At 39.6% G+C, this 24,958-nt stretch overlaps 1 protein-coding gene across 1 annotated transcript in view; it reads right to left on the reverse strand.

The window, feature by feature from the left end:
• Positions 1 to 16,804: 16,804 nt before the first annotated feature.
• The window catches only part of LOC108882663 (plexin-A1-like), a 244,460-nt gene continuing 236,306 nt past the window's right edge, over positions 16,805 to 24,958 (reverse strand). Inside the window, 2 exon segments of the mRNA XM_018675321.2 lie at positions 16,805 to 22,877; positions 24,636 to 24,786. Of these exon segments, the coding sequence (XP_018530837.1) occupies positions 22,782 to 22,877; positions 24,636 to 24,786 (247 nt within the window). The 3' untranslated portion in view covers positions 16,805 to 22,781.

A 24,958-nucleotide genomic window follows, 5' to 3' on the forward strand; every position in this document is an offset into this window, starting at 1 on the left:
AGACTAATGACTGCATAACAGAGTCAAAATGACTGTATAGTTCATGCCCTACTTGTTTTTGTTTTCTTTACTCACAATAATATCACTAATGAACGATTTGAGATTAATCCTTGGTCAAAAACAATTACACCACCATTGCACCACCAAGCCGCAGCATATACTGTGTAGATTTTAAACTATGGGAAATTACTACAAAGTACACAATAATTATTAGTTATATGCCATTATTATTTATTTATTTCTAATTCAATTGATTTGAAAATATATATAAAAGTAGCAGGGAAATGAGACAGGATGTTGGGGATTCAGCTGTAATGGTTAATTTTAGGAGGGTAAGGTGAGGGGCTAACCAGGGCTGAAAACCAAGAGCTCACTGTACTTGTTGGGTCTGACAGCATCATGCATTAGGCCAATGGCAGCACCCCTCAAAGATAAGTGTACAACTGTATGTGTGTGTGTGTGTGTGTGTGTGTGTGTGTGGTTTAACACAGCGGGGAAAGGTTCTATTATATTATAATGAGCCTTCCATTCATCTGCTATGATGCATTCATTCTAGAACTAACTGCTTCTACACAGAACTCTCACTTAACTAGAGCCTGGACTGAGTAACACTTGTCTTCAGTGGAAATTTGCACCCATCTATTGTCTAGCCATGTGTTTCTTCATTCTCTACAGTGTTCAGTTGACCTGGAGAGCCGACACAGAAGAGGTAGGTAAGATTTTCTAATTTGACCAACACAAACCTTAGTTTTACATGTATCTAGACCAACTAACTTTTTTCATTTATTTATATTTTATCTTCAAATCAACAAAATCATTCCTCTTTCTATAAACTGTATTAATTTTCAACAAGATCCAGTCAGTCAGTCAGTGTAAGTACCTGCTCACAACTTAAAACACACTGAGAAATAACTAGGAAATATTTGGATTAACGTACAATAAATACAGAACTGATTTTATGACAGCAGTGGGGTTTTTCTTTATAATTAAAACTTTTTTTTTAACTTTCTCTTAGTATTCTGGGAAGGTGGACAGGAGATCAGATGTGTGACGGTGATGATGTCCATCACAAGGTTTTGGAGCCTCAGAGAGAAGGTTAAGTCAGACAGTGACAGCAGGGACAGTGATGCTACTGCTTGACTGGCTCCAACAGGACAGTAGGAAACTATTTTTTCCTACCCCTTTTTTTTTTTTTTTTAAACTTCATCTCCCTCCTTCTCTCATTCACCCTTCCTCTCCTTCATCCTAATCCTGTGACCTAACCTCACTTCATCTCCCTTAAATTTTCCTCCCCTTCCTTTACCAATCCATTCTTTCCATCTTTTATTGCCCTGACCTTTCTATTTATTCTTTATCTCTACATCCTAACTCTTTTTTCAATTTCTTCTCATTGCGTCTTCCTCCTGTTATCTCCTCTCATCTTTTTGTCCTACTTCTTCTTTTACTGCCACCTTTTCCACAGTAGAAATATCTGTTATCTTCTGTCCTGTACCATCTACAATTCCTTTTTTCTTTTCCTTTACCTTACCACACTTTCTCTCCTTACCTCCTACCCCGTTCAACTTCCTCCCCTCTACCATCCACTGTTCACCCACCTTTTCTTTTTCACTTCCTTCCTTTACCTAACCATACTTCCTCTCCATCCTCCTGCCTCTTCACCCAGTCTATCCTTCACCTTCCTTTCCTCACATTTCCACCCTTCATTTTCTCTTTCTCTTACAGAACTTCCTTCCTCTTCCATTCACCTTTATTTTCCTCGCTCTTTTACCATATTTTCTATCCTACATCTTCCTTTCTTCACCTCTCACATTTCCTATCTTTCACCATCTCCTCTCCATCCACTCTCCTCCTCCATTTCCTTAATGTTCCTTCCTTTACCTCTCCACACTTCCTTTCCTGACCTTCCCATCCTTCTTCATTTTCCCTCGTCAGTTTCATGTTTCTTTCTACACCCATTCTATCATTCTTGGATGGGAGATTTAGGTCTCTCCATCCTCCCCATGCTTCACCTCTTCTCCTTTACTTCCACAACGTTCCTATCCCAGGTGTCCAGACTGCAACCAATTAGTTGCATTTTGCGACCATTTTCTGAGACAGCGTGCCTAATTTTATGAGTAAGAACACTAGTGCGACTTGCAAATATACCCCTAACCCTGTTCTAGGATCGGGTCCATTGCTAAACACTTCTTTATTTGTGGCGGTCCATTTATCATTAAAGTTCGCGCTGCTTCTCTGACCTCTCTGTCTGGGGCAGGGCTGCAGCCTCAGCATGTGCACCACACACACACACACACACACACACACAGAGCGGCTGCGGTGAACCAGCTGAATTGAAGCAGCTCGAGTTGACGATTACTACACTCGTTACTCTAAGTGCATTGAAAAGCAAAAGCCACTGGCCTTTACCTTTTCTTTGTCAAACCACCTGTTCAGCAAGAAAAGTAATATTTTCAACAGTTGTTCACAGTCTCCTGACATGTTTAACAGAAACCACAGCAGGCTGTGGCTAACAGGAAATTGTTACTAAGAAGCTAAAATGAAAGCCGTCTGTATGTAGTCTAACTGGTTAGTTTGCCACTAATCTTAAAATTTGGCAAATTCCTGTAAACTTTACTTGATAAAACAAACAAGCCCCCCAACATTTTAAATTTCGTTCCAGTGAGATATTAAGTTTACAGCCATTTTACTGTTGCTGTTCTAAAAACAGAATTTAATTGTATTTAAAATATGACTCACTTGTGACTCCTGTTCTGAATGTATTCTTTTACAAAATTAAAAATAAAAAAACACAGTTATTTAGTAATGAAAAAGAGCCAGTAATGGTCTGAGCTGGACTGATAGGGTCTGGATGGATAAAGATAAAATCCTAATGATACCCATCCCTACAGCTGATTAGAGGCTTCGCCCTGACTTTAAGCAGATGAGCAAATCACTGTTCAAATCACTTCACTTTTTTGTGATTATTATTTTTCATGGCGCATAATGAGATCACTCTGAAAAATGTGAAAGATCACTTTATTTTCTCCCACATTAAAAGGCAACTTAAATTATTCATGTAGATTTTAATAATACTTTTTTACCTTTAAACTAAAACAGCACATTGTTATTTCTGTAGATTGTCTACTTATTACCAAAGCATTTATCTGTAATATAGTTAACTAATAATGGAAAAAATATGAATATGTTGCATTGAATGTCAATTTAAACTTTTGGGCTGGTGCTTCTAAAATGTTCAGTAAGTAGTTAGTCTGAAGCCCTTAACTTTCTTTTGGTTTTTGTCTCCACCTCTCCATTTTGTTCTTGCTCTGATCAATGTTTACTCCTTCATCTTCCTTTCTGTCTCTCAGCTTTCTCCTCTATCCTTTTATCCTTTATTTCCCTACCTCTCCCCTTCCATCCTCTCTCTCCTTAATCATACTGCTTTTCCTCTCCTTTGTATTTAAGGAGGAAGGATTCCTTCCATCCACCCTCCCACCCATTCTTGTATTTTCCTCTTCTCTCTCTCTCTCTTCCTTCCTTACCTTTCCATCCTTCCTGTCCTTTATCTTCCTCCCTGTCCCCTTCTCCTGCCCCTCATTTATATTCCCTCTTTTCCATTCCTCAGACCATCCTTGCTCTCCTTTTTCCTCCTTCCTCCTCCCAGTCTCCATCCCTTCTATCTCTTTCATGGATGAGGAGTGAGGCCCTCTACCATCCTTTTTTTAAACTTTCTAGCTCATAACTTTCTGCTGCCATCCTGTATCCATTATCTACCCTTATTTACTTCTTCTTTTGTCTCCCTCCCTCTCCCACTTACGTCTCATCTGCTTCCATTTGTTTCCAAACTCTTCCTGTCCATCATATTGTTTACCTCTTCTATTCTTGTCGTAAATCTTACCCACTTCCCTTTCCACCCTCCCTCTCCTCCATGTTCATCTGTGTGTCTGAATATACAGCCAATTATACCACGCCCTTGGTTTGACGGTTGGTCGGTTGGTGTTGATATTCCGTGTTTTAATCTGTGTCAAATTTCCACATAACACATAAAACATGTATCATGACTAACAGACCTTTTCAAAAACGAATAGTGTGACACTTATGGAGACATTGACCTATTGCTGAAGGGAAAGACAAGAAGCCAGCTTGTCAACAGAGGTGTCATATAAAATTCAACTTTTAAATTCAAATGGCAAATGTGTTACTGTAATGTATTAAATGTATGACAAAGGGGACCATCCATGGCAGCAAACAAGGCAAGGATATAATCTGTGCAACAGATACAATGAAGAAGAATCACCCATTTATATAAACACACGTTTTGAGTGTTTTAAACTTAATTATTATACCTAAATGTGATAACAAATAACAAATAGCTTTGGTGACTTAATTTTTTTCAGACGATATGCAGCTACAACTCTGAAAAAGAATCTGATAGAAGCCAAGAAAGTAGCAATAACAGCCGATGCATGGATGGCTCTCACGTCTTTTGACTTTTTTGGTCACTGTCACCTGCTGTTACATCAAGGGTGTCTGTAAGATTTAGGGTTCTGTGCTTTAGATTCACAGCACAGATGAGACACACTGCTGTGAACTACTCTGAGCTCAGTTGCTAATGAGTGGAGCTTGGAAGGTAAAGTTAGTGCATCTGTACACTACAGCGCAAAAAAGTTGACATTACAACATATTATGGTTTGGGTGGAGGGCATGTGTCAACAATGACATCACGACTAATCACCTTAAATTGGCTTGATTAATCGACTTCAAAAAGTAATCAAAATGCCCATTCCTCCATATATATATATGTGTGTGTGTGTGTGTGTGTGTGTATACACACATACACTCACACACACACACATATATATATTGAAGGAACACTGATTCAACATGATTCTATGTTTGCAAAATGCTTCAAAACAAAAAAAAACATCAGCTTCTTTTTGGGCCAGTCAGTTAAAAGCAATATCTTTGCACAGGTAACACTTCTCCTTTCTCCTACAGATTCCTCTAACATTCCTCTTTCTTCACATGCCACAATCTAAACATTCTCTCTTTATTTCTGGCTAGTCCATCTAATTATCTCCAACCCTCCAAAGCAATTTCCAAATAATGTGTCATTTATTACCTTTCTATATTTCTGTACTCTGCAGTGCCATCTACCTACCCGTCAGCCTGACTGTCAGTAGTTTTTTTTTTTCTCCTTTCACAGTGTCTATTGGCACTTTCTTTATTGAGAGGAAGAATTGTCTGCCTGTCCTATGTTTAGTTTGCCTGGCTTGCATTGTGTCTGTCAGACTCACTGTCTTTGCCTATAGTACTTGACAGCCACACCTGTCTGCTAAGTACTAAGCAGTGTTTCTCCTGTCTGTCTCTATTTGTGTAGTTTGCAGTCTACGAGTCTGTTAGGCTGGTCGGCTGTGCCGTTGCACCGCATGTCTGATAATCAATGCGACACATACAGACCCTTAGTGCCTTGACCTTGTCTGGTGCAGTGAATTCATTCTCCTCTGCCCTGCCTTGGCCTGTACTGCTCCACATATGAATGCACATACCTTCAATAGATAGGAGAGCTAAAGCACGACATACAAGGTTTCCAAAGCATATGTGGACTAGTTTATCTCAACTGCAGTGCCTCAAACTGCAGATTTCAATTCTCCAAAACACTGGAATCATTAGTTTTCTCTTCTACATGCTGCCACCATCCCTGGATTTGACAGATGATCAAAACTCTGTTCAGTACATAAGCTCGTTACCTCTCTTTGCAAATGATTGAATGAACTACAGAATCTGTTTGCAGCTGAATAAAAAAAGGTTGTGTTTTTTTCCCCCACAGTGCCTCCAATAAAAAAAATCCATTACTTCAATTACATATGCCTATGCTGAGCATTTCAATAGTGAAAGGCCAGTTTGATATTTTGGCTTTCTTGCGAAGGTTTGGAAAAGTAGTTAAATGCCACTCTCATACCTCATTATAAAATTACAGCCAGCATCTGGTTAGCTTAGGTTAGCATAAAGACTGGAAAAAGGGGGAACCAACTACCCTGGAACTGTCCAAAGGTAACAAAATCTATCTGACAACACCTCTAAATATATATAATTAACTTTTTTTCCATTTCCTTTATTAAATCTGTACAACTAGTGAAATCCTGTCATCAGTGTAAGGTTGCCAGGCAACCAGAGGAGACTCATCTTTGCCAAACAAGAAAGAGCCCAGCACATAATCCACTGTTAAATTGCACCATGTTGTTTTCACACTTTGGCTTTTGTACAAGTTAAAGAAACAAGTATAACTTCAGGAAGAGCCAGGCTAGGTGTTTACCCGTGCCTCCACTCTTTAAGCTAAGCTAAGCTAAATATCTTGTGGCTCCAACTTCATATTGAACAGACAAATGAGAGTGGTATAAATCTTCTCATCTACCTACAAACAAGAAAATGCACAATAATATTTCTCAAAATGACAACTTTTCCTGTAAGAAAAGTGTCCTTTTTTAAATCTGTTCTCTCTTGGTTTAGTTTAACAGTCTCTATACACGTCCCACAAATAATGCATCACTTTTACTCCACCACTGAGTGAATTTTTGTGGAAAATGTGTATTCACTTATCTTTTCAGATGTCAGAAGCTGTATGTAATTGTCTGGCAGCAAGCTGTGGGGAAGACAACACAATTCATTTCTGCTCTACCGGCTTTAAGAAAGAAATGGCTGTGGAAGCTAGTGTGGCACTCTTCAGGAGGCCTTTTCAACAATGCTGATGCTAGTGCAGTGAAAGTTTCATCACCCTCGTTTTTAACCAAGATTTTTAAAATACTAAAAAGGACACTGCCCAGGGACGCCTTTCTCATTGAAAACTAAAAGCTCCTACTAAAGGAGGTAGGTTGGTGCTAGCCCAACACAAACCTCAAGAGATAACCTAGAGATTTGTAAAATCACCCAGTGCAGAATGGCCAAAATATAGCAAATAAGGATATGTTTCTTAGAATTAACTCAAAACCAGATATGATCTAATATCCCCAGATTTCAAAAGGCAGCTTTAATAGTTAAGACTACAAACATTAGGGTAAAGGTGACTAATGAAATTACTGGGCTTCCCAGTTGTATTTATTGTGAATATATGGCATACAGGGATTTCACTAGGGCTAGCAACCTGTCTTAAATGGGAGCATACAAGTCGCCTTCATAGGATAGGCCTACATTACACTGTGGACTCTAAACTTTTTTGAACAATAACATCATTTCTTAATAAGATTTCTGAAAGTTGGCCTTTTCCCAGCTTTCATTCATGGAAAACAAAAATATTTAAAATTCAATAGTCCTGTGAAACACAAACTCTAAAGCTAAACCATAAATAAAGCATAGACCTTAAATAGGCCATTAGTCATTATCACTAATAAAATAAATAATGGCTCCATTCTATTCAAGTGATCCAGTGAGTCAGCATGTTCCATACCAGTACCACTCAACACCTTTTCCTGCTGTCACATGTCCAAAATGTTGTCCCCAAAAAAAGGCCTGTAGCAAGAAATAGGAATCATTCAGTTTTCCAGAAAGGTCAACACCTTATAGATTAGTGAAGACCACACAACTGTGCACAGACACAGACATACTCCAACTAAATACTTCCCCCCCCGTCTGTGCAGTGTCCACCTCTTAGAGGTGAAGCTCTGGAGAGATGCGACTAAAATTAACCAAAGAAAATGGAGAGGCCGGTGGGCTAACTCAAGGTGAAGACCAAATTGGCACTTGCGTCGATACAGGATTTTGTCAGTAACATCAACAATAATGCAAAGACAAACAGCAGGTCTGCGCAGACAAAGTCTTGCTCTATAGAAAATAGCTAATTAGCTTATCCACCAGCCTGCGTCCTCTGTAGAAAAACCTGACTTACACTAACTATTACGTGCGAGTCACACACTGAGATTGTGCACAAACTGCCAGCATTTGCTCACCAATTAGCAAAGCATTAAGCGCTGAGCCCTGCTATCTGTGGCACGGCTCATTAAACCAGCACTAAACATTAGCATGCTACAAGATAGGGAGCGGTGTTACCGTAAAGCGCTGTTTGCGCATCCTGTTCTCAGAAGAATCCAACACCATACTCCTCATCTGTCTGCCTCATGATGGCGACTTGGCTCTTCCTCGTTTTGGTTCATCATTCAGATTCCACATTCGAACGTGGTAAACGTGCGCGAAGTGACGCAGTAGTTAAGATAGATGATCAGCTAGCATCAGGACTAGCTAGCGTCAATATCAACTCAGTCACAGTGTAACTTTTTTCACTACCCCGCTGTGTTTTTTTTATCCCGTTGTCTTCAAAAACATATGCCTGTTCTTATCAGTTTCTTCTTGTTTAAAATACAAACGCATAATTATGCTGCCGGTTTCTATTTTGGCTTCCTGAGTGTAGCCTACAGCAGCGCCGCCTGGAGGCGACGAGAGAAACAGTAAGAGTAGGCTATATTTGATGGTCATAGTTAAAGCTGCAAACAAAGAGTTATTTTCCATGTACTTCCAACTGACTCATTTTAAACATTTCTTTGAGAACCAAACACAGCATCTTCAAAATTACATTTTCTATCAAACCAACTGTCAGAAACCCAGAGATATTTAATTTCAATTTTACTAGTTGTGACAAAACAACACATATTTCAAGCTTTATTTTGTTAAATGGCAGTATTCATTTTCACCCATTAAGCAACATTACTTACCCTATAAGTGCCATTTTCACAGATGGAAGTTAGTTTGTAGCTTTGGTTCCACAAGCCAACACCTGCTGGGGACTATTCATAGCTCCCACCCAATACTAGTTCAGTCTGGCAAGTCACTCATGGGAAGATTATAACATGAATTCAAAGCATGTACAGGGCTGATAGTGGTCATCTAGGATCTGACCTCACTCAGTGAGAGATTAGGGAGTATTTTAGCACTTAGGGCTCCCTTGTCCCAAAGTCAATGGGTTTTTTGAATGGATTTTTGGTTAGATGCCTGAAATAAGGTCTGTGGTTAATACAAGCTCAACACAAGTGGTTAACACACCTTCATGTTTTATTCTATAACATAAAATACACTGAAAATATCACACTTGTGATTTTTAAGCTTACATGTCTTTTTAAAAGGCAAGGGGCTAAATGAGACTACAGAGGTTGTCAACATCATAAGGCAGCACACAAAAACCAATCTACTAATCAGTCTACATTTACAGCCTTGTTGTGTTTTTACTAAAAAATTATGCAAGTTTTGTTCATTTGTGAAGATTATCTTGGTGAACAAAATGTTTAAGTATCATCAACTTTTGTTGGTCACAGAGTTTATTTTCTGCAATAATCCTAAAGCCTATTTAAAAAATTCTGTTGAGGGAAACAGGGTGAAGCTAACTTCCATCCCTGCGTCACTCTATTGCCGATGGATGCTGGGGTGGAGGTGGAGCTTATGAAATGCAGTATGAAAAACAACAGCAAATAATTGCATGGCAGAGGGGGTAAATACACCATAGTAGCTTATACAGTAGGAGTGGCTTGACCTTACCTGAGGTAACTAAATCATCTCTGTATGCAGAGGAAGTTACTTTCACCAGCCTTCTGCTGCCCTCAGCTCCATATGGCTCCTAAAACTGTATGACCTATGAAAACGTCCAACAGACTTCTTTTAATAGTAGAGAACAACAGTTAAAGAAGTCTTGATGATGTTTCAGTGGCCCTTACCTAAAAATCTAAGTATGGTAATGGTAATTATAGTGTCATATAAACCTCTGCAGTTCATTGGCCTTGACTCTCACTAGCCTGTGTCATGGGAAGAGATAAGGAAATCCTCAGCACATAACACTGTCTTAGTCAAATACCTGTAAACTAAAAGAAAATGTTGTGACCTTAAGTAACAGAGGAGGCACCATCCCTAGGCAAAATGATGTTGGCAGAAACTGGGAAGACTTTGGTGCACACAGTAATGTGATTAGAACTAAATCAGAGAGAAAACACCAGGAATGAAAAAGATCTTCTTTACCTGAAGACTAGAAAAAAATGTGAAAGTTCCAGTCACTGTTTTAATGTGGAATTAGAGTAAGAGAGCTAAAACAATGCAGGAGAGTTTGTTTTCAGCCCATGTTTTTCTCTCAACTCCAAGTTAAAGTTAAAAAATTCATTCGATTCAGACCGTTATTACAAGCACATACTATGAATGTCTGATAGAATCTGTGTACATTGATCTAACTACTCAGCAGTCAAGCCCAGAACAACATGAATTGATAAACATTCTGTTGCCTTGGTACAGATAACTAAAACTAATGCTGTCTTTTACAACAACCCTGAAACAGCCCCATTCTTTTTTCCCAGCCATTTATATCAGTGAGGATTGAGTAAATGTGAAAATCACTTCTTAGTATAACAACCATAACAACTTGAATGCTATGCTAATATGTTAGCTGCACTGCTAAATGACCACTGGTGGCTGTGCAAGCTACAGTGCCTTATGGACCACTTTAATCCATGCTTTAAAATGAACTTTGTCAATTTTGGCTGCCCTGCTCAGCCTGGGTGAAGTGAAAAGATGTAAAAACAACCCCCGCAGCAGACAGACATTAAAAGTGGTCTTTCTTGAAATGTTCGTTTTTATTTCATGAACTTCAAAAAAGGTGAAAGTTAAACTGTAATTGTGGCATGTATGGATACCTTACTAAGTCATAACCATAAAAACAGTAAAAAATAAAAATAAATAAATAACATAGTCATTACAAGTGAATATTGTACTGTGAGATCAGATTTTTTGGTAGAGATAAACGTAAACATAATTTAATTTAATAATCTTGATTGCTGCCAGATGATTTTTTTAAAGATTTTTTTTTTCTTTTTAATAGCCAACTGTAATAAAGTTTGTGTTTCAGTAAACAAGAGTGAAGCATCACACCGTCAAATATTTGACCTGATATTGGTTCTTGAACTTCGTAGTGCTTTGAATCTGAACCACTGTATACTATGGATACTGCACCAAAGTTGTGTGGAGTCCAACTTCACTCCAAAATCATCATAGATGAAATTATAGTTAGCTCAGTTATCTCAGCCCCCCTGAAGTGTCTGAGGCCAAGTGCTCAGCTTTACTGCTTTATCATCTGATATTCTTTGTAAACCTTTCCAGACCAAAGTGCTAAGATGCTTTTCGGAAGCTGGGCTTAGCTCTGCTTAGTACCAGATGACTCCTCAAGCCCCATGCTGCTTCCAATACCGCAGCACTGCCTGCAGCCAAGCCATAAGTGATACAGAGAGAGAAAGCAGGATCACACGTAACAGAGAGACAGCAAGAAAGGAAGGGGGTAGATGAGAGGTCGGAGGAGATAAAAGGATGACAGGGTAAGTGGAAGAGTGACAGAAGGGGATGGAGGGGTGAGGGAGTGTGGGGTGGAGTGTGGTGTTCTCTTCTGCCAGCTCTCCCGAGCATCCGTCCATCCTGCAGAGACAGAGAGAGATGAAAGTGTGAGGATAGCTCGGCGGCTAGTTAGAGGAAAGGTGAATTGAGCTCCTGCAGGGACGGTGAGGAGCAAAGCAGGCGGGGGGTTAGAGTTGGTGAAAATAGCCTGAGCTGAACTACAAGCTGAATTCCTAATACCACATTTGCTTTTCATTGGCTCCAGTGGTCCGTCATTTGCTGCTTGCCAGAAAAGCACTTACAATCAGACCTAAAGTATTAAGGAACTCCCTTATGGGTGCTATTCTGGAATTCACTGATCTAGCCTGGTGCAATGAAAGTTAATTTTAACAGTGTTCAGGCACACATATACTGAGAGCAAGATCTGCTCAGTCTCTAAGACATCCCATTCAAAGAGAGAAATACTACATCCTAAATTACTCAATGAAAAGTTTTTATGAAGCTATGGATGAGGTGGTAAATAACCACAAATAACCAATGTTTAGTTTCATTTCCAGCCCAGTAGCTCTATAGATGACACAGCACTAACAGTAGTCAGTAGTAACAGCTGAACTTAGTAAAAACAGTAATGACTGAAGGTTTGTTCAGGTTTGATATATTTCTCTCAGGGAGGTGGGGTGGTTTTAACATTACCTGTGCTGGTCAGTGCTTGGGTCATTTTTCACCCCCCTCCCAGTACTAATTACAACAGGTTGATTTTTGGTTCAACATCCTTGTATTTCAAAGAGGATCTCTGACTTTTTTTGTATGAAGAGCTGCTTGCCCTACTTTTTTTTTTTTTTTTTTTTTTTTTTTAACTCTTTTTAATCAGCTTAGTTTGAAATTGAATTGAATTTTGTGTGAAAATGGAGCAGGTCAAAACTGTTTTAGCCATCAGGAGAGCAACACCCCATAGATCTTCATTAAATCTGATGTTGTAAGCTCAGCTACAGGTGGGCACATTCTCTTTTGAGAGCCTAGGTTACAATTGGTAACATGTTGGCTAATCGGCGCCATTAAAAGTATGCTGAATGAATTATGAGCTCCTGTTTGCATTGTGCCCATGGATGTACAGACAGCTATCCACTGGATTACCTTGATACTGAGAAGACTCAAATTCACCTAAAGCAGTGCCTCATGTCTCTCCCTCCGTGCCTCCCCTTCAGCTCTCCTGTGCCCTCCTCGGGAGGCTTTTGGCTTTGCTATGGAATGTCCTGTTCCAAAACACATCCTGTAGTTTCACAATGGTTAAAATCTGTGCAGAGCAACAACTTGAATTACCAATGGGCATAGTTCATATTTAATTCCCCATTTAACATGTGCTGCTAATCAGGTCTGAATTGGGCGTAAGAGTCCACAGCCATGCTAACAGCTCTGTGAAGCTGTGTTAAGGCACAGCAGTACTTTGGGCTAAATGCTAATGTCAGCATGCTAACATGTTCGCTGTGATAATGTTAACATGCTCATGTTTAGCAGGTAAAGTTTTTACAGTGTTCACCATCTTAGTTTAGCTTGTTATCATGCTAACATATGCCGATAGGCACTGAACACAAAGTACACCTGAGGCTGATGGGAATGTCACTATTTTTGCAGGTATCTGGTTGTAAACCAAAGTATTGGACAAGTTAAAATTTGAAATGAGAAAGTCTGTGGATCACCAAAGTTATTAGAATTCCTCCCGAGGGAATTTAAATGTTAGTACTAAATTTCATGGCAATCCAATAGTTGTTAAGACATTTCTCTCAAAACCACTTATGTCAGCCTCAAAGTGGAACTACCTGAAAAGTCAGGAGATCAACACAGTCGTTAAAATTCATCCTGTGGGGACCATGGACATCTGTACAATTTCATGACAACCCATCCATTACATGTTGAACTATTTCAGTCTGGACCAAAGTGGTGGACCAACCAGCAAGCTGCTAGAATGGCTAAAAACAAAATGTCTTTTGTTTCTCATGAGATGTCTCTACTTCTAGTTATTCACAGGTGATTTTATATAATACAGGGCAAACCCACGACACTATTGGAGAATTTTGTTCATAGAGGACATACTACAATGTGTGGTTTATGTCCAGTTCCAATAAGCCATCAATGCAGAGGTTGCCCTTTATCTAATAAGAAGGAAAGTAAGAATGACAAGGTTTGTGACCCATCAAAGGCCTCACAAGTCTCCAATTAATGTATCTATTAACATAACCTTTCTCTAACCTTAACCAAGTGATTTAAATGCCCAAACTTTTCCTCTAACCATACTGTAATTAATTCTACAAATCAATCATTTTGGAATTGGCAGCTAAAATTGGTTCTCGCTGAATGTAACCATCTCATGTCAATGTTCTATCTGATGACAGGGTTGCTCTGTGGCTTTTTCATATTTCACTAAAAGTTTTCAACTTATTTGCTGTTTGAAGTCACAAAACACAGATTTGAGCACATGGGAGGAGCTGAGGTGTTGCATAAAAGCATTAGGCATCTATATCTATAACAGAACAGCAACTTTAAAAGATTCTGTGGATTAATCTGTAAATCACTGTGTAAAAATGATATTTCTTTAAAGAAACTGGACAATTTTTCTATTGAATTCAATAAAATTAAAGGTGCGAGTGTTGATAGTGTTGCGTTTATGCTGGCCTCCACACCAGACACACATTGCTTGATCTAAAGATCAAATTATGCAAGCTCACTTGCTCTTTGTTTGTTCTAAAGCACATCCAGACATGTAGCTGCGCAGTCACAATTTAGCACTGCATTTAATTCAGCTTTGGCAGAGACGAAGCAGCCAAAGCAGACGTGACTCTGTCTGCTGCTCTGATTCTGCGCTATCATCTTATTTCCCCTGCTGGTCGTCATTTATTGGGGCTTCATAAAGTCAGAATGAGCGAGATCTCAGCCAGGCAGTATTAACCGCCCACCTCCTCAGAGACAGCCAAAGTCAGCTCTCTCCTTTGCTTTCTATTTCCACACTTCTCTCTCTCTCTCTCTGTCCTGCTTTCCTATTGTTTCTTTTTCTCTTAAATTTCTCCCTCTCTTCCCTCTGTTATCCTCTCCACCTCTCTGGAGAAACAGAAGAGTCTTATCGCAGTTTAATCTCCAGCTGAGATTCGGAGGTGTGGGGCCCGAGCCAATGTGACTTTGTCGTTTATTCTGTGTCAGGGCATCTTAGAGGACGGCCGAGTGTTTGTGTTGAGAGTGGTTGGGGTGATTGAACTGCCAGACAAGCCTCCGGGCACAAAAAAGAGAGAAGAGGAAAAAATAAGAGAGTGTGTGATTTTTCACAACAAGCACAATTCAAACATGGTAATCAGATGCCCTGAGATATTTGAACACATAGCCAGACAGATAGGCTGCAGGCAATGGGAGGTGGAGTCTGCTGTCAGTGTGAGTGTGTGCAACCTGTGGCTTTATCCAAGCACTGCTGTGCTCTACCCACTGTGACAAACGCTACAACAGGGAATCCAAATAATATGCAAGAGGCAAACTAAAGGAGGGGAAGAGGAGTGGAAAGGAAACTCTAGTGAAAGCTCTTTTAGTCTGTCTCTGTAAAGGACCACAAATGCTACAATCTGCCATCCATCCATCCTCAGCTTGAAGCCTCACCATGTACAAGATGAAATAAGAGCTAGAGTCTGAAATGGCCCCACAGGTGGAGGATAGAGGAATAAAGAGGAAAAAGAATAATAAAAAAAAGCACTTAGGATAATAAAGAGAGGTCAGTGCCATTCAGAACAAAGACAAGGTTCCTGTGATATCCAGGTCAGATTCTCTCTGGAGGTCTGAATCTCCCCTCTTTATGTTTTCATAATGGACTTTTTAATTTGATTGATGGGTTGCCTGTCAAATCCTCATGTTCCCAAGGGGAGGGCTTGGTGCATTTTAAATGTTATATTTTCCAGCTGGTAATGGACAGTCTGAGAGACATGAGGTGAGAACAGGACTTGATCTGTTTTGATATAATTTGTTCTGGGGATGGTGGATGAAGAGAGAGAGAGCAACATAAATATATAATAAGATCAAAACAATGTCCAAAATCACTCTCTCATTCAATAGTCCTGTCAACAGAAACTCAGTGATTTACTACAGTGCACAGTATACAGAGATTTCAGACACTCAAAAATCATTGTCATTTTGTGTCATTAATTACCTGTGCTACATGCCATAAACACTGCTTTTTCAGTCCATTGTGATATTTTTGAGGACACTATTTAGTGGATAAATGCACACACTCAATTTGTAAAGTGAAATAAAATGGCAGACAATAAATTTAATGCAATCTATAGTAAATAGGGAGTGATTTTAGACACAGCCTATTTTCCATTCACCCTTGGAATATCTGAAGATATGGACAATGGTGTACTGCAAAGGCAACAGTGCTAACCACTGCACCACTGGTTTGATTTTGGTTAGCATGTCAACACAACAGCAAGTACTACCATTGTCTTACAATCAAGAAGGTTGTATGCTTACTGAATAGGTGTGTGGAGTTTTCTACATTTAACAGTTGTTCATCTAACATTTCACTTAGTAACAAAAATGTCAACCTCATACTGGTGCTGAAGGAAAAGTCAGGGAATAACAAGTCATTCGTCCTCTGGGCACCATGGATGTCTGTACCAAATTTCATGGGAATCCATCCCACAGTTGTCTAGTTATCTCACTCCAGACTAAAGTGGTGGAGCCACTGGAGCCACACAGCTAGCATGGCTAAAAAGAACATGGGAGGAGAGGAGATGGGACAAAGTACAAAAGAAGACAGGTACAGCCATATATGTATTCTTACTGTTTTGTTTTTTTTAAGATATTCTCTCAACCTAGTGAATCAATGTTAGAAATGTTGTATTTTCAGATTCACAATCATCTAGCTGTTTCTAAAGATTTACAGAATAAGCCAATTCAATAGACCAAGGAGATTCTAAGGAGATTTTCATTTTTTTTTTCTAACATTACAGCAACATAGCACTCATATCTGAAAGTGTCATTCAAGGATTCCCTGGTCTGGTACTCACTGGAACAATTTCTTTCCTTTCTTGTCCTTTCACATGGATGTGGGAGTAATGTGTGGATATGGGTGGGTGACTGCACTCCTGAAACTGAGCTCTGCTTCTTCCTGGCCCACATCAGGAAGGGATTTCTGACAGTAAAGACTGCAAAATATAGGCTTTGTCGCATCATTTTCTCTCTCATCTTTGTCAATGTCTTCATCAGCATCACTGTGGTAAAACAGTGGGGAAATCAAACAGAACTGGTAGTTTTTGCTTTTCCACAATACATAGAGTACAATAATACTTAAGTCTCATATGTGCTGCTTTTGATCTTTTGAGTTCTCCTGGGGTGACGTACACTTGAGATAAACCTAAAACTTGAGTTACAACTTTCAAATCCGCAACTTTGAGGGTATATAGGGACAGAGGGGGGGAATAAAAACATCAGACGAGCCAGATTTAGCAAAAAAACATGTTTAATCTCTCCTTGATGCGTGTCTATTTACACGTAATAAATCTGCAAAATAGGAAAGAGCAGGATATTTACACGGGTGTGAAACAGCCTAAACCTGTCACAGCAGCTTCAAGTCTGAAACTCTTAAAAAGGTATCAGAATTCATAAAGTATTAAAACTCTTTAAGGTACTTTTTTTCTTTTTACCTCTCTCCTCTTTAATCTGTGTGTGGAGATATTTTACGTCCTATACTCCTTCTCTGAAATGTACTTTAATCAAAGTGAACTCAGCAGGTGAGGAAGCTGGAGAGTTGGAACTGGAGGGAAGAAAAATCTGGGAGTGTTGCTGTTGAGGGGGATCAAATCAAAAATGGCAGATGAATGGGTGACGTATTAAGGTTGTGCTGTGGTGTCTCTCAATGGGTCAGAGGTGGTGTCACATTGGAGGGTGCTGCCCATATTGAAAAATAAGTACATTTCTGAATAGATTTGAAGAAATAAAATGGTGTGGGTTGTTGCGGACAACCTGCCCTATTTTACCTTCCTTGCTAAGAGTTAGATGAGAAGATTGACACCACTCTTCTGTACATGAAGCTAGAACCAGGATATGGTTAGCTTATTAGCTTAGCAGAAAGACTAGAAGCAGCTAACCTGGCTCTGCTAAAATTATAAATAAACAAGATATGTCATTCTTATTAGCTAGCTTTAGAAATGTATGCAGATGGGGGCTGTTTTCCATCAGACAGAACCAGGCTAGCCAGTTACCACCAGTTCCAGTCTTTTCAAAACTTTTCAAAGCCAACTGTCTCCTTGGTCCTGCTTTACACTTAATGGATAAATTAGCACTTTTCTCTCTCTCTCTCTATTTTTTTTGTTTGTTTTTTTTTAGAAATGTGCTAATTCACTTTCTTTTCAAGATTGGCATGATAACAATATCAATGTTATGCCTCTGTGTTAAGGTCAGAGCTGGAGTCACAGTGTAGTTAAGAATGGGATAGAGTAACAACTCCAAAGCTGACTTGCTGACACACTGTATGTTTAACCCTTACATTAACAACAAAGGAAATTATCCAATTTTGAGGGGCGTTGTGTTAGAACTTTGTTTTAACAATTAATTGATAAAGGATTCTGATTCAGATTTTACCGTCACTGTGCAAAAGCATACAGGTAATTCAAACATGTCACTTTCCCAAAATTTACATTTGCATTTACAACTAAAAGTTGAATAAATGAGAAACAATTTGTTACTTATTAGCTTAAGGGGTGTTGGTAGGCCTACTTTTTTCATTACAGAGCCAGCCAAGGTCTTACATATTTTAAGCAAAGCAAGGGTAAACATATCCTTACTCCAGCCCTATACCTAACACATACATAACAAAGGGATAACAGTCTTCTCATTTCACTCTCAGAAAGACAGCAAGAATTTTTCACAAAATACAGCACTATTCTTAAACAAACATTTAAAATGTACATTTAAATATATTTCCATGACAGATTTTTTAAAACCTTCCTTGAATCAGGCTCTTAAATATATGGAAAAGTACATCATTTTTAGTATGAGTAGAGGCTGACAAGGCACGGGAAACAGTTCTACGTTGGTCAATCGCTGAGAGAATCTCTCCCTCCACCTCTTTCACCCTCCTTCATCACTGTCTTTTTCTATGTGGAAAAACTGCCACAGATGCAACAGAATGGAAAATGAAGCGGTACCATGGCCTTCAAAGCACTTCCTCTGCCTTGCCCAAGTCTTTTTATCTTTTACCCCAACAAGTGGTGATGCAGAAAACAAGAAGCAAAGCTAAGAAACAAAAGCACCAGAGACCAAGGGGGCCTTATCCCGCCATCTTTCAGAAGTTTTTTTTTTTTTTTTTTAACACCCTACAAAGTAATCCATGAGGCTTATTACCTAATCTCATTACTCTTTCCGCATCACTAAAATCATCTTTACAAAAGAACAATTGAGCTAGTGAATAGCAGTCAAACATCAATGCAGTGGTCCACATCCTCAGACTATTTCAGTCATTCATTTAAATTGAATAAAACATGTGTGAATGCCTGTACATGGAAGTAACATTGTCTCAATTAGATCATTCATCAAGCAGAAAGACAAACACTTAACACATTGAATGAGATTTTTAAATGACTGTAACTGATTGCTAAAATCCTTTTGTGGAAGAACTGAGAAGCAGATGGATCAAAATTAATTCATAGATTTGCTCTCCTGATATGGATGAAGAAAGCTTTGGTCAGCCACTCTGTATGTTGTTTTACCCTGTGTAGATCGGTGGTTCAAGTATGGAAGAACATACATTACAATTCACTGTGTCCAAACACGTTTATGCTGTCAGATGGAAACATCTTAGTACCACAGTAATATGTACACTGGATTTTTAAAGGGTTTCATAAAACATCCTAACCCATCGGGGGAAATGTACTTCTTTTGGACTCGAGTTTTCACATGACAGCAACAATATGTGTTAGGTTTGATGGCATGTGGGTTGGTACAGGTCTGGTAATTATATTTGAAAAAAAAACAAAAAAAAAAACAGTTACCATCATGGCAACGTAAAAGGATATGGACAAAGGTGGAGTTGCCTAAAGAATTCACAAAAACAATTTGTATATTACCAACTCTGAGTTTCTTATAACTGTTGGGCAATGACAGGGAACTGATTCAATTTTTAATACTTCAAACATGGTGTTCCAACTGTAGGGATCTGTTCATTTTTATGTGGGTATAGCTAGGAAATGTCATTCAATTCAATAACCATTCTGACCAACCTCTATAGTAGCATGTCAGCAAGGTATTCACCCCATCTAACATGGTGTGGCTAGTACCTACCAGTGCCTCACATGAAATGATAACTCTGGTTATTTCAATCTCATATCAAAACTTATTTAAAGCATGTGGCTTAGACAGGAGGGATTGCTGCTCAAAAAACACAATCCAAAGGGTCAAGGGTATGAATTTATCACAAATATAAGTGACTGGAACTCCCCACTTGCACCAAATGCAATATCACACTTTCATTTTCTTTTGTAAAACAGCTGTGACGGAACAATTATCACTTGGGATATGTAAGATAGTAGTCCATCTGGTGCATTTTAAGAGCTCACACACTAGCGGCTGCTGGTCTTCTATTTTCAACAGAAGACCAACAGAATTGTTTTGACACTAACAAATGAATAAGATTTTGTCACAACTTAAACTGACAAGTTTAAATCACTGGGTAGCATTTTAAACTTAAAACTAAATTTTTTACCATGTGAATGTCATAGCGTATAGTGTATATAATTGATGGATGGAGAGCTTTGAAACTACATCTATTTCAATAAGGGTTTGTTTGAGACAATGGAGAATGAGAACACTACATGTGAGCAGGTCTTGTCGCAGATGGATTGCAACTGGGATGGAGAGTTTGCTTGTTTCCCTTTGCTCTTCTGGACTGTACTGAAGAGCAGCTCTCACTGCAATCACAATGATCCATCACCAAGACAGAAAACTATTTTAGTGTAGATGTGTTGGCCGGCTGAAAAGATAACTCAAAGGGTTATAGTAACATCCAGTTTTAAATAAATCTACCAGACCTTTCCCAAACAGCGCTGGTCTACAAGGTTGTTGATGCAACTTCAAAGCTCTATGCCACTTGAACTGGACAGAGGACTCTAGTGTCAATTGGTTAAAGAGACCTTTCCACTCTACCACTGGAAAAAAATGTGAGGGAAGCACTGCTGAAGAGGAAGAAAAAGAAAATGGTTTTGAGGCACTGGTAACTGTTTCCTTTAAAGTGGTATTGTTCTAAAAGATGCATTTTTCCATCACCCTGTTTCTATGTTACTAAAACACGGATAAGTGGAAGAGTTTTTTTTGTTCCTTGAATTCATTGATCTGATCTGGTCATTGATGTGTCTGGTCTGCTTCTTACAGGATGGATGACAACATACAGTATATATTACCCTGGTTTGTTTAACATATTTCAATCTTTCTTCTGTATTTTCTAGCCTTTATCAATCTTGTAACCCTTTTGCAGTCATAGGAGAAAGGAATGTCTTGTTTATGAATGCATGTTTTTCGAAGCTCTACAAGCTAACGCGGAGCAGCATGTACTTAACTTTTTTATACCCCTATAAAACCACAGAATGAAAAAAAAGGCCTTCAACTGGTACAAAAAACACTCACATAAATCAAGCTACATTTCATTAGCTCTTCATAAACCACATTCACATTTCAAAAATGGAACCTTTAGCTTTTGCCATATTCACTGCAGACTAAAAAACAAGCCAAAATTAGACAATACTGTTTCACTGTCCTCTGTTTCACACCAAAACTAGCTTCCATTTTGGATGGCACACCTAATAAAATGTTTCAGACAAGAGGGGAAGTCTATAAAACAAGATCAAGAAGTTGCAGAGCACGGTGTGCCAGCATTCAACTTAAATGACTGCCTAATGCCTCTGTAGTATTCTGCTACCACAGAGCAATGAGGCTGGCCTCCACAGAAACAACTTTTTTGTCTTATTTAAGTCAGTTGACCAGGCCTCAGTGTATTTGGTTTCTTCAAAACAAACACAAGAACACTGTAGGTCAGTTGGTGCACTGGTGACTTCCAGACATCATTTGTCTTTTTACTACTTTTAGAGCCAAAGATGTAACACACAACGGCCCCAAGACCTCATGAAATACAGAAAGTGTCTGTAATCATATATATATTTATATATTTTTTACCAGTTACCTATATTTAAAACTCTCACTTTCAGTCAGTAAGCATGACAACATTTTCATCATAGCACATTTCATCTAACGAAAAGAAGTCTCTTTGCACTAAACAACATTCAAAGTAAAACATGGCACAGGACGACTTTTTCCTTGTGTTTTCATAATTTTTCATCTTGGAAATATCAAATCCTCTTCTCAAACTTATCTTTTGTACATTAAAATGGAAAACTTTTTTTTTCAACTTTTCATTTGTTTTAAAAACAAAATGTTTGTATTTATATATCTATATATATATATTCATATATCCTCTTCTCTCTTTTGATTTAGCTTTGTTGTGCAAATTCAGCAGTAACACAAGTGGCACAGCACTGGGGGAGAGTAGGCAGTTGGGGGGAAAAACGGAATTGAATGCAATAACAAATCAAATGCAGAGTTGTGAAACTGAAAATGTCCTTTGTTAGACTACAGTGGAGTTCTTGTTGATAGAGAGTTGGAGAGTCAGTACTGGAGGAAGAGTTTCCCTGCAAAGTCCTTCCTCCTGGTTGCCCTGCAGTGGCAGCAGCCTATATGTTGCCAAGCATCCACCCTGAAGTGTCTTTGAGCAACACACTGAATCTCTACCAGCTCCATGGCTGCTGCTCTGTATTTGTCCCTGACCTCTGACCTCCCTGTGGAGGACAGCAACAGAAAAGAGAAAGGGATCAAGTATTGAGATAAAATATCCTGGATTTTTATTGGCCCACAGTTTGAACTGGAGCCTTGGCTGTGGAAAGCTACTAGCTGGTGACCTGTACCTTCCCTTTGCCTCTGTATCCAGCTAGATGTGTTTTAGGTCACCACTGTACATGTACCGCTCATGATTGTGGCCAAAGTACCCAACTGCTTCTCCCGTAAGACTCTAAATGTGATGAGGGCCTTGATGAGAATAAACGCTCTCCTGAGCTATCTGCTGAGGCTGAGGGTACATTTGATTTGGTTGTTCATGGCAAGGTTGGTGGCTCAGAGGAAAAAAGAAAGAAAAACAAAAAGCCAACCCGGCCGGCGGGGCCTTAGTTCCAGACTCTGCTGTCTCTCCAGTGTGCTGCTGCTGCTGGGTGCCTGTGTCCTTGCAGTCTTTTCTGCTGCTGTTGGTTGTTGTTTTGTGAGGGTGATGACGACAGACTTCAAACGTCGAGGGTCAAAATGTCATGGGCATCAAAGGTTGTCAGGGAAGGCGTGTTGGTTGGCCACTTCTCCTCTAGCCGAGGCGTGTGATTGGCCGGTCCTCAGCTAGCCAGGGCCATGGTGTCGATGACCTGCTCCAGCTTACCGCGTAGCCGCTGTCTGCGCGACTGCTCGTCCTTCTGTAACGCTGAAAGGATCTGAACACAAATATGGAGAAAGATTACACCATGTACATGCAGCAAACTTCCAACTCTTTAGCAGAAAGAGTGCTCTGATGCTAATTTCAGTTCCCCCGTTAGTGATCCCATTTTAAACTGATGCTGACAACATGGACAAGGTTGGCAGGTCAGCAGGATGTGCATAATGGCATGTTCATGGCCACTGGGTGTGTGTACAGGGGTGTGTGTGTGTGTTGGTATTTTATTTTGTGTGGCATGAACAAGGGAGAAGAGAGCTGGTACAGTATGTGCAAAAAGACTGTATTTATGTGTGCTTGCCTTCTCTTAATGATGTGTGTATGTGCATTAGCGTGTCAGTGTGTACATTTATGCATGTGCACGTTCCTGTGTGCGTGTAAGGTCAGAGCATGTGTTAAAGGCGATGGGGATTGTGCAGCTGCCTACATCTGGATAATAGGCCGTAATGAAGGGGAGCATTTGGTTTGAATGGAGCCACCTGCAACCAGTCAGCGTAACTACTGTAATACTGCTGCTATGGAGGGATTGGGGGTGAGGGGGTGGGCGGGGTGGACAACTTATCTTTCACCACATAAAAGCACAATAAAGTTGGGGAAAGCAGAGGTTGAAAAGGACATATGGCTGTCCATCACAAGCCGGACGAGGAGGGTAAAAATTGTGATGGGGGAATGTGAACAGCAGTGAATCATGGGAGGAGAATATAGGGATGGAGAGGATGAAGGATAATGAGGCAAGGAAGGAGAGAAGAGGGGATAGGGAGATAGAGGAAATATTAAATAACTAGGGGAACATTTCTTTGTCATTTCCGTTGTGTGTGTACAGAGTTTTAACGGGCTAGAGCCAGGTGCATAGTACAGATTTAAGGCTACATTATCAGTCCACTTAAAATGACATTTAGCACACACACACGCACACACACACACACACACACACACACACACACACACACACACACACACACACACACACACATATTCAGCAAATGCAAATAACACACATGCAATTTAATCTGGAAGTCACTACAAATGGACTCTGCCTTACACTCTACTGTGTGCTCTGCTTGGAGACACATGAACTGTGTGCAGCACAGCCACGTAAAGCAATAGGTTAACATTTTATTAAATACAATTGTTTGCTCACATGAGAAGATTGATACCCCTCTTGTGTCTGTATGCTAAATATCAAGCTATCACCTGCAGCTGGTTAGCAGGAAACAGGGGGAAGACACTAGCTTAGCTTTGTCTGAAAGTAACGACATCCACATACCAGCACATTAAAAGCTAATTAACATTTGTCTTGCTTCTTTCCTAAAAAAGCTTCATATTTAGCGAATAGATAGGAGAGTGGTATTGATCTTCACATTTAACTCCTTCCTGAAATGTCAAACTATTTCTTTAACAGATGAACCACACTCTCCTGGTTTGTGCAGAGACATTTTAATCAACCGGACACAGCTGTGGGATACTGTACATGTAGGTCTTTGGGAAAAAAAAAGAAAATCACATAAATTCAATGAAGCTCCATTAGGTCCATAATGTGTTGAGCTCATGCCTTAATGTGCATCCTAATGGTGATAATACCTTCCAGCCTGCTCCGATGTGGACTGGTTATCAGTGTAATTGAATTAAAATTACCTCATGGTATTAGTCAAAGCAAGTGAAGGGGGGCAGGCGGACGGGTTGGGAACGGCAGACAGCACCCCCCTGCTATCAAATCATTCCAACACTGTATTCTGTTTGATTCTATTTCACAGCTCACCTCGTCTTTGTATTTGATGATGTAGGAGTAGATCTCGTGCAGTGCAGACATGCTGTTGAACTGGCTGAGGTGCAGGCGGGACTGCTCTGCTAGGTAGGCACTCATGTCCTGATCACTTATGGCTGGCATACGGGAGATATCAGAGTAATACCTAGACAAGAGGTCAAGCAGAGAGTTTTTTTTAAAGAATCATCTGTATTCCATCCAAAGGCTTAACATACTGTCTGGATTATAAATGCAAACAGAGGCAGCTGGTGACCAGTCTTCTCACTGGAGGACTGATACAGGTGTTTAGCTGATGCTTCAGTTTCATGCTTGTGGGA

Source organism: Lates calcarifer, linkage group LG6 (genome assembly GCF_001640805.2).
Source record: "Lates calcarifer isolate ASB-BC8 linkage group LG6, TLL_Latcal_v3, whole genome shotgun sequence".
NCBI classification, from domain to species: domain Eukaryota; kingdom Metazoa; phylum Chordata; class Actinopteri; family Centropomidae; genus Lates; species Lates calcarifer.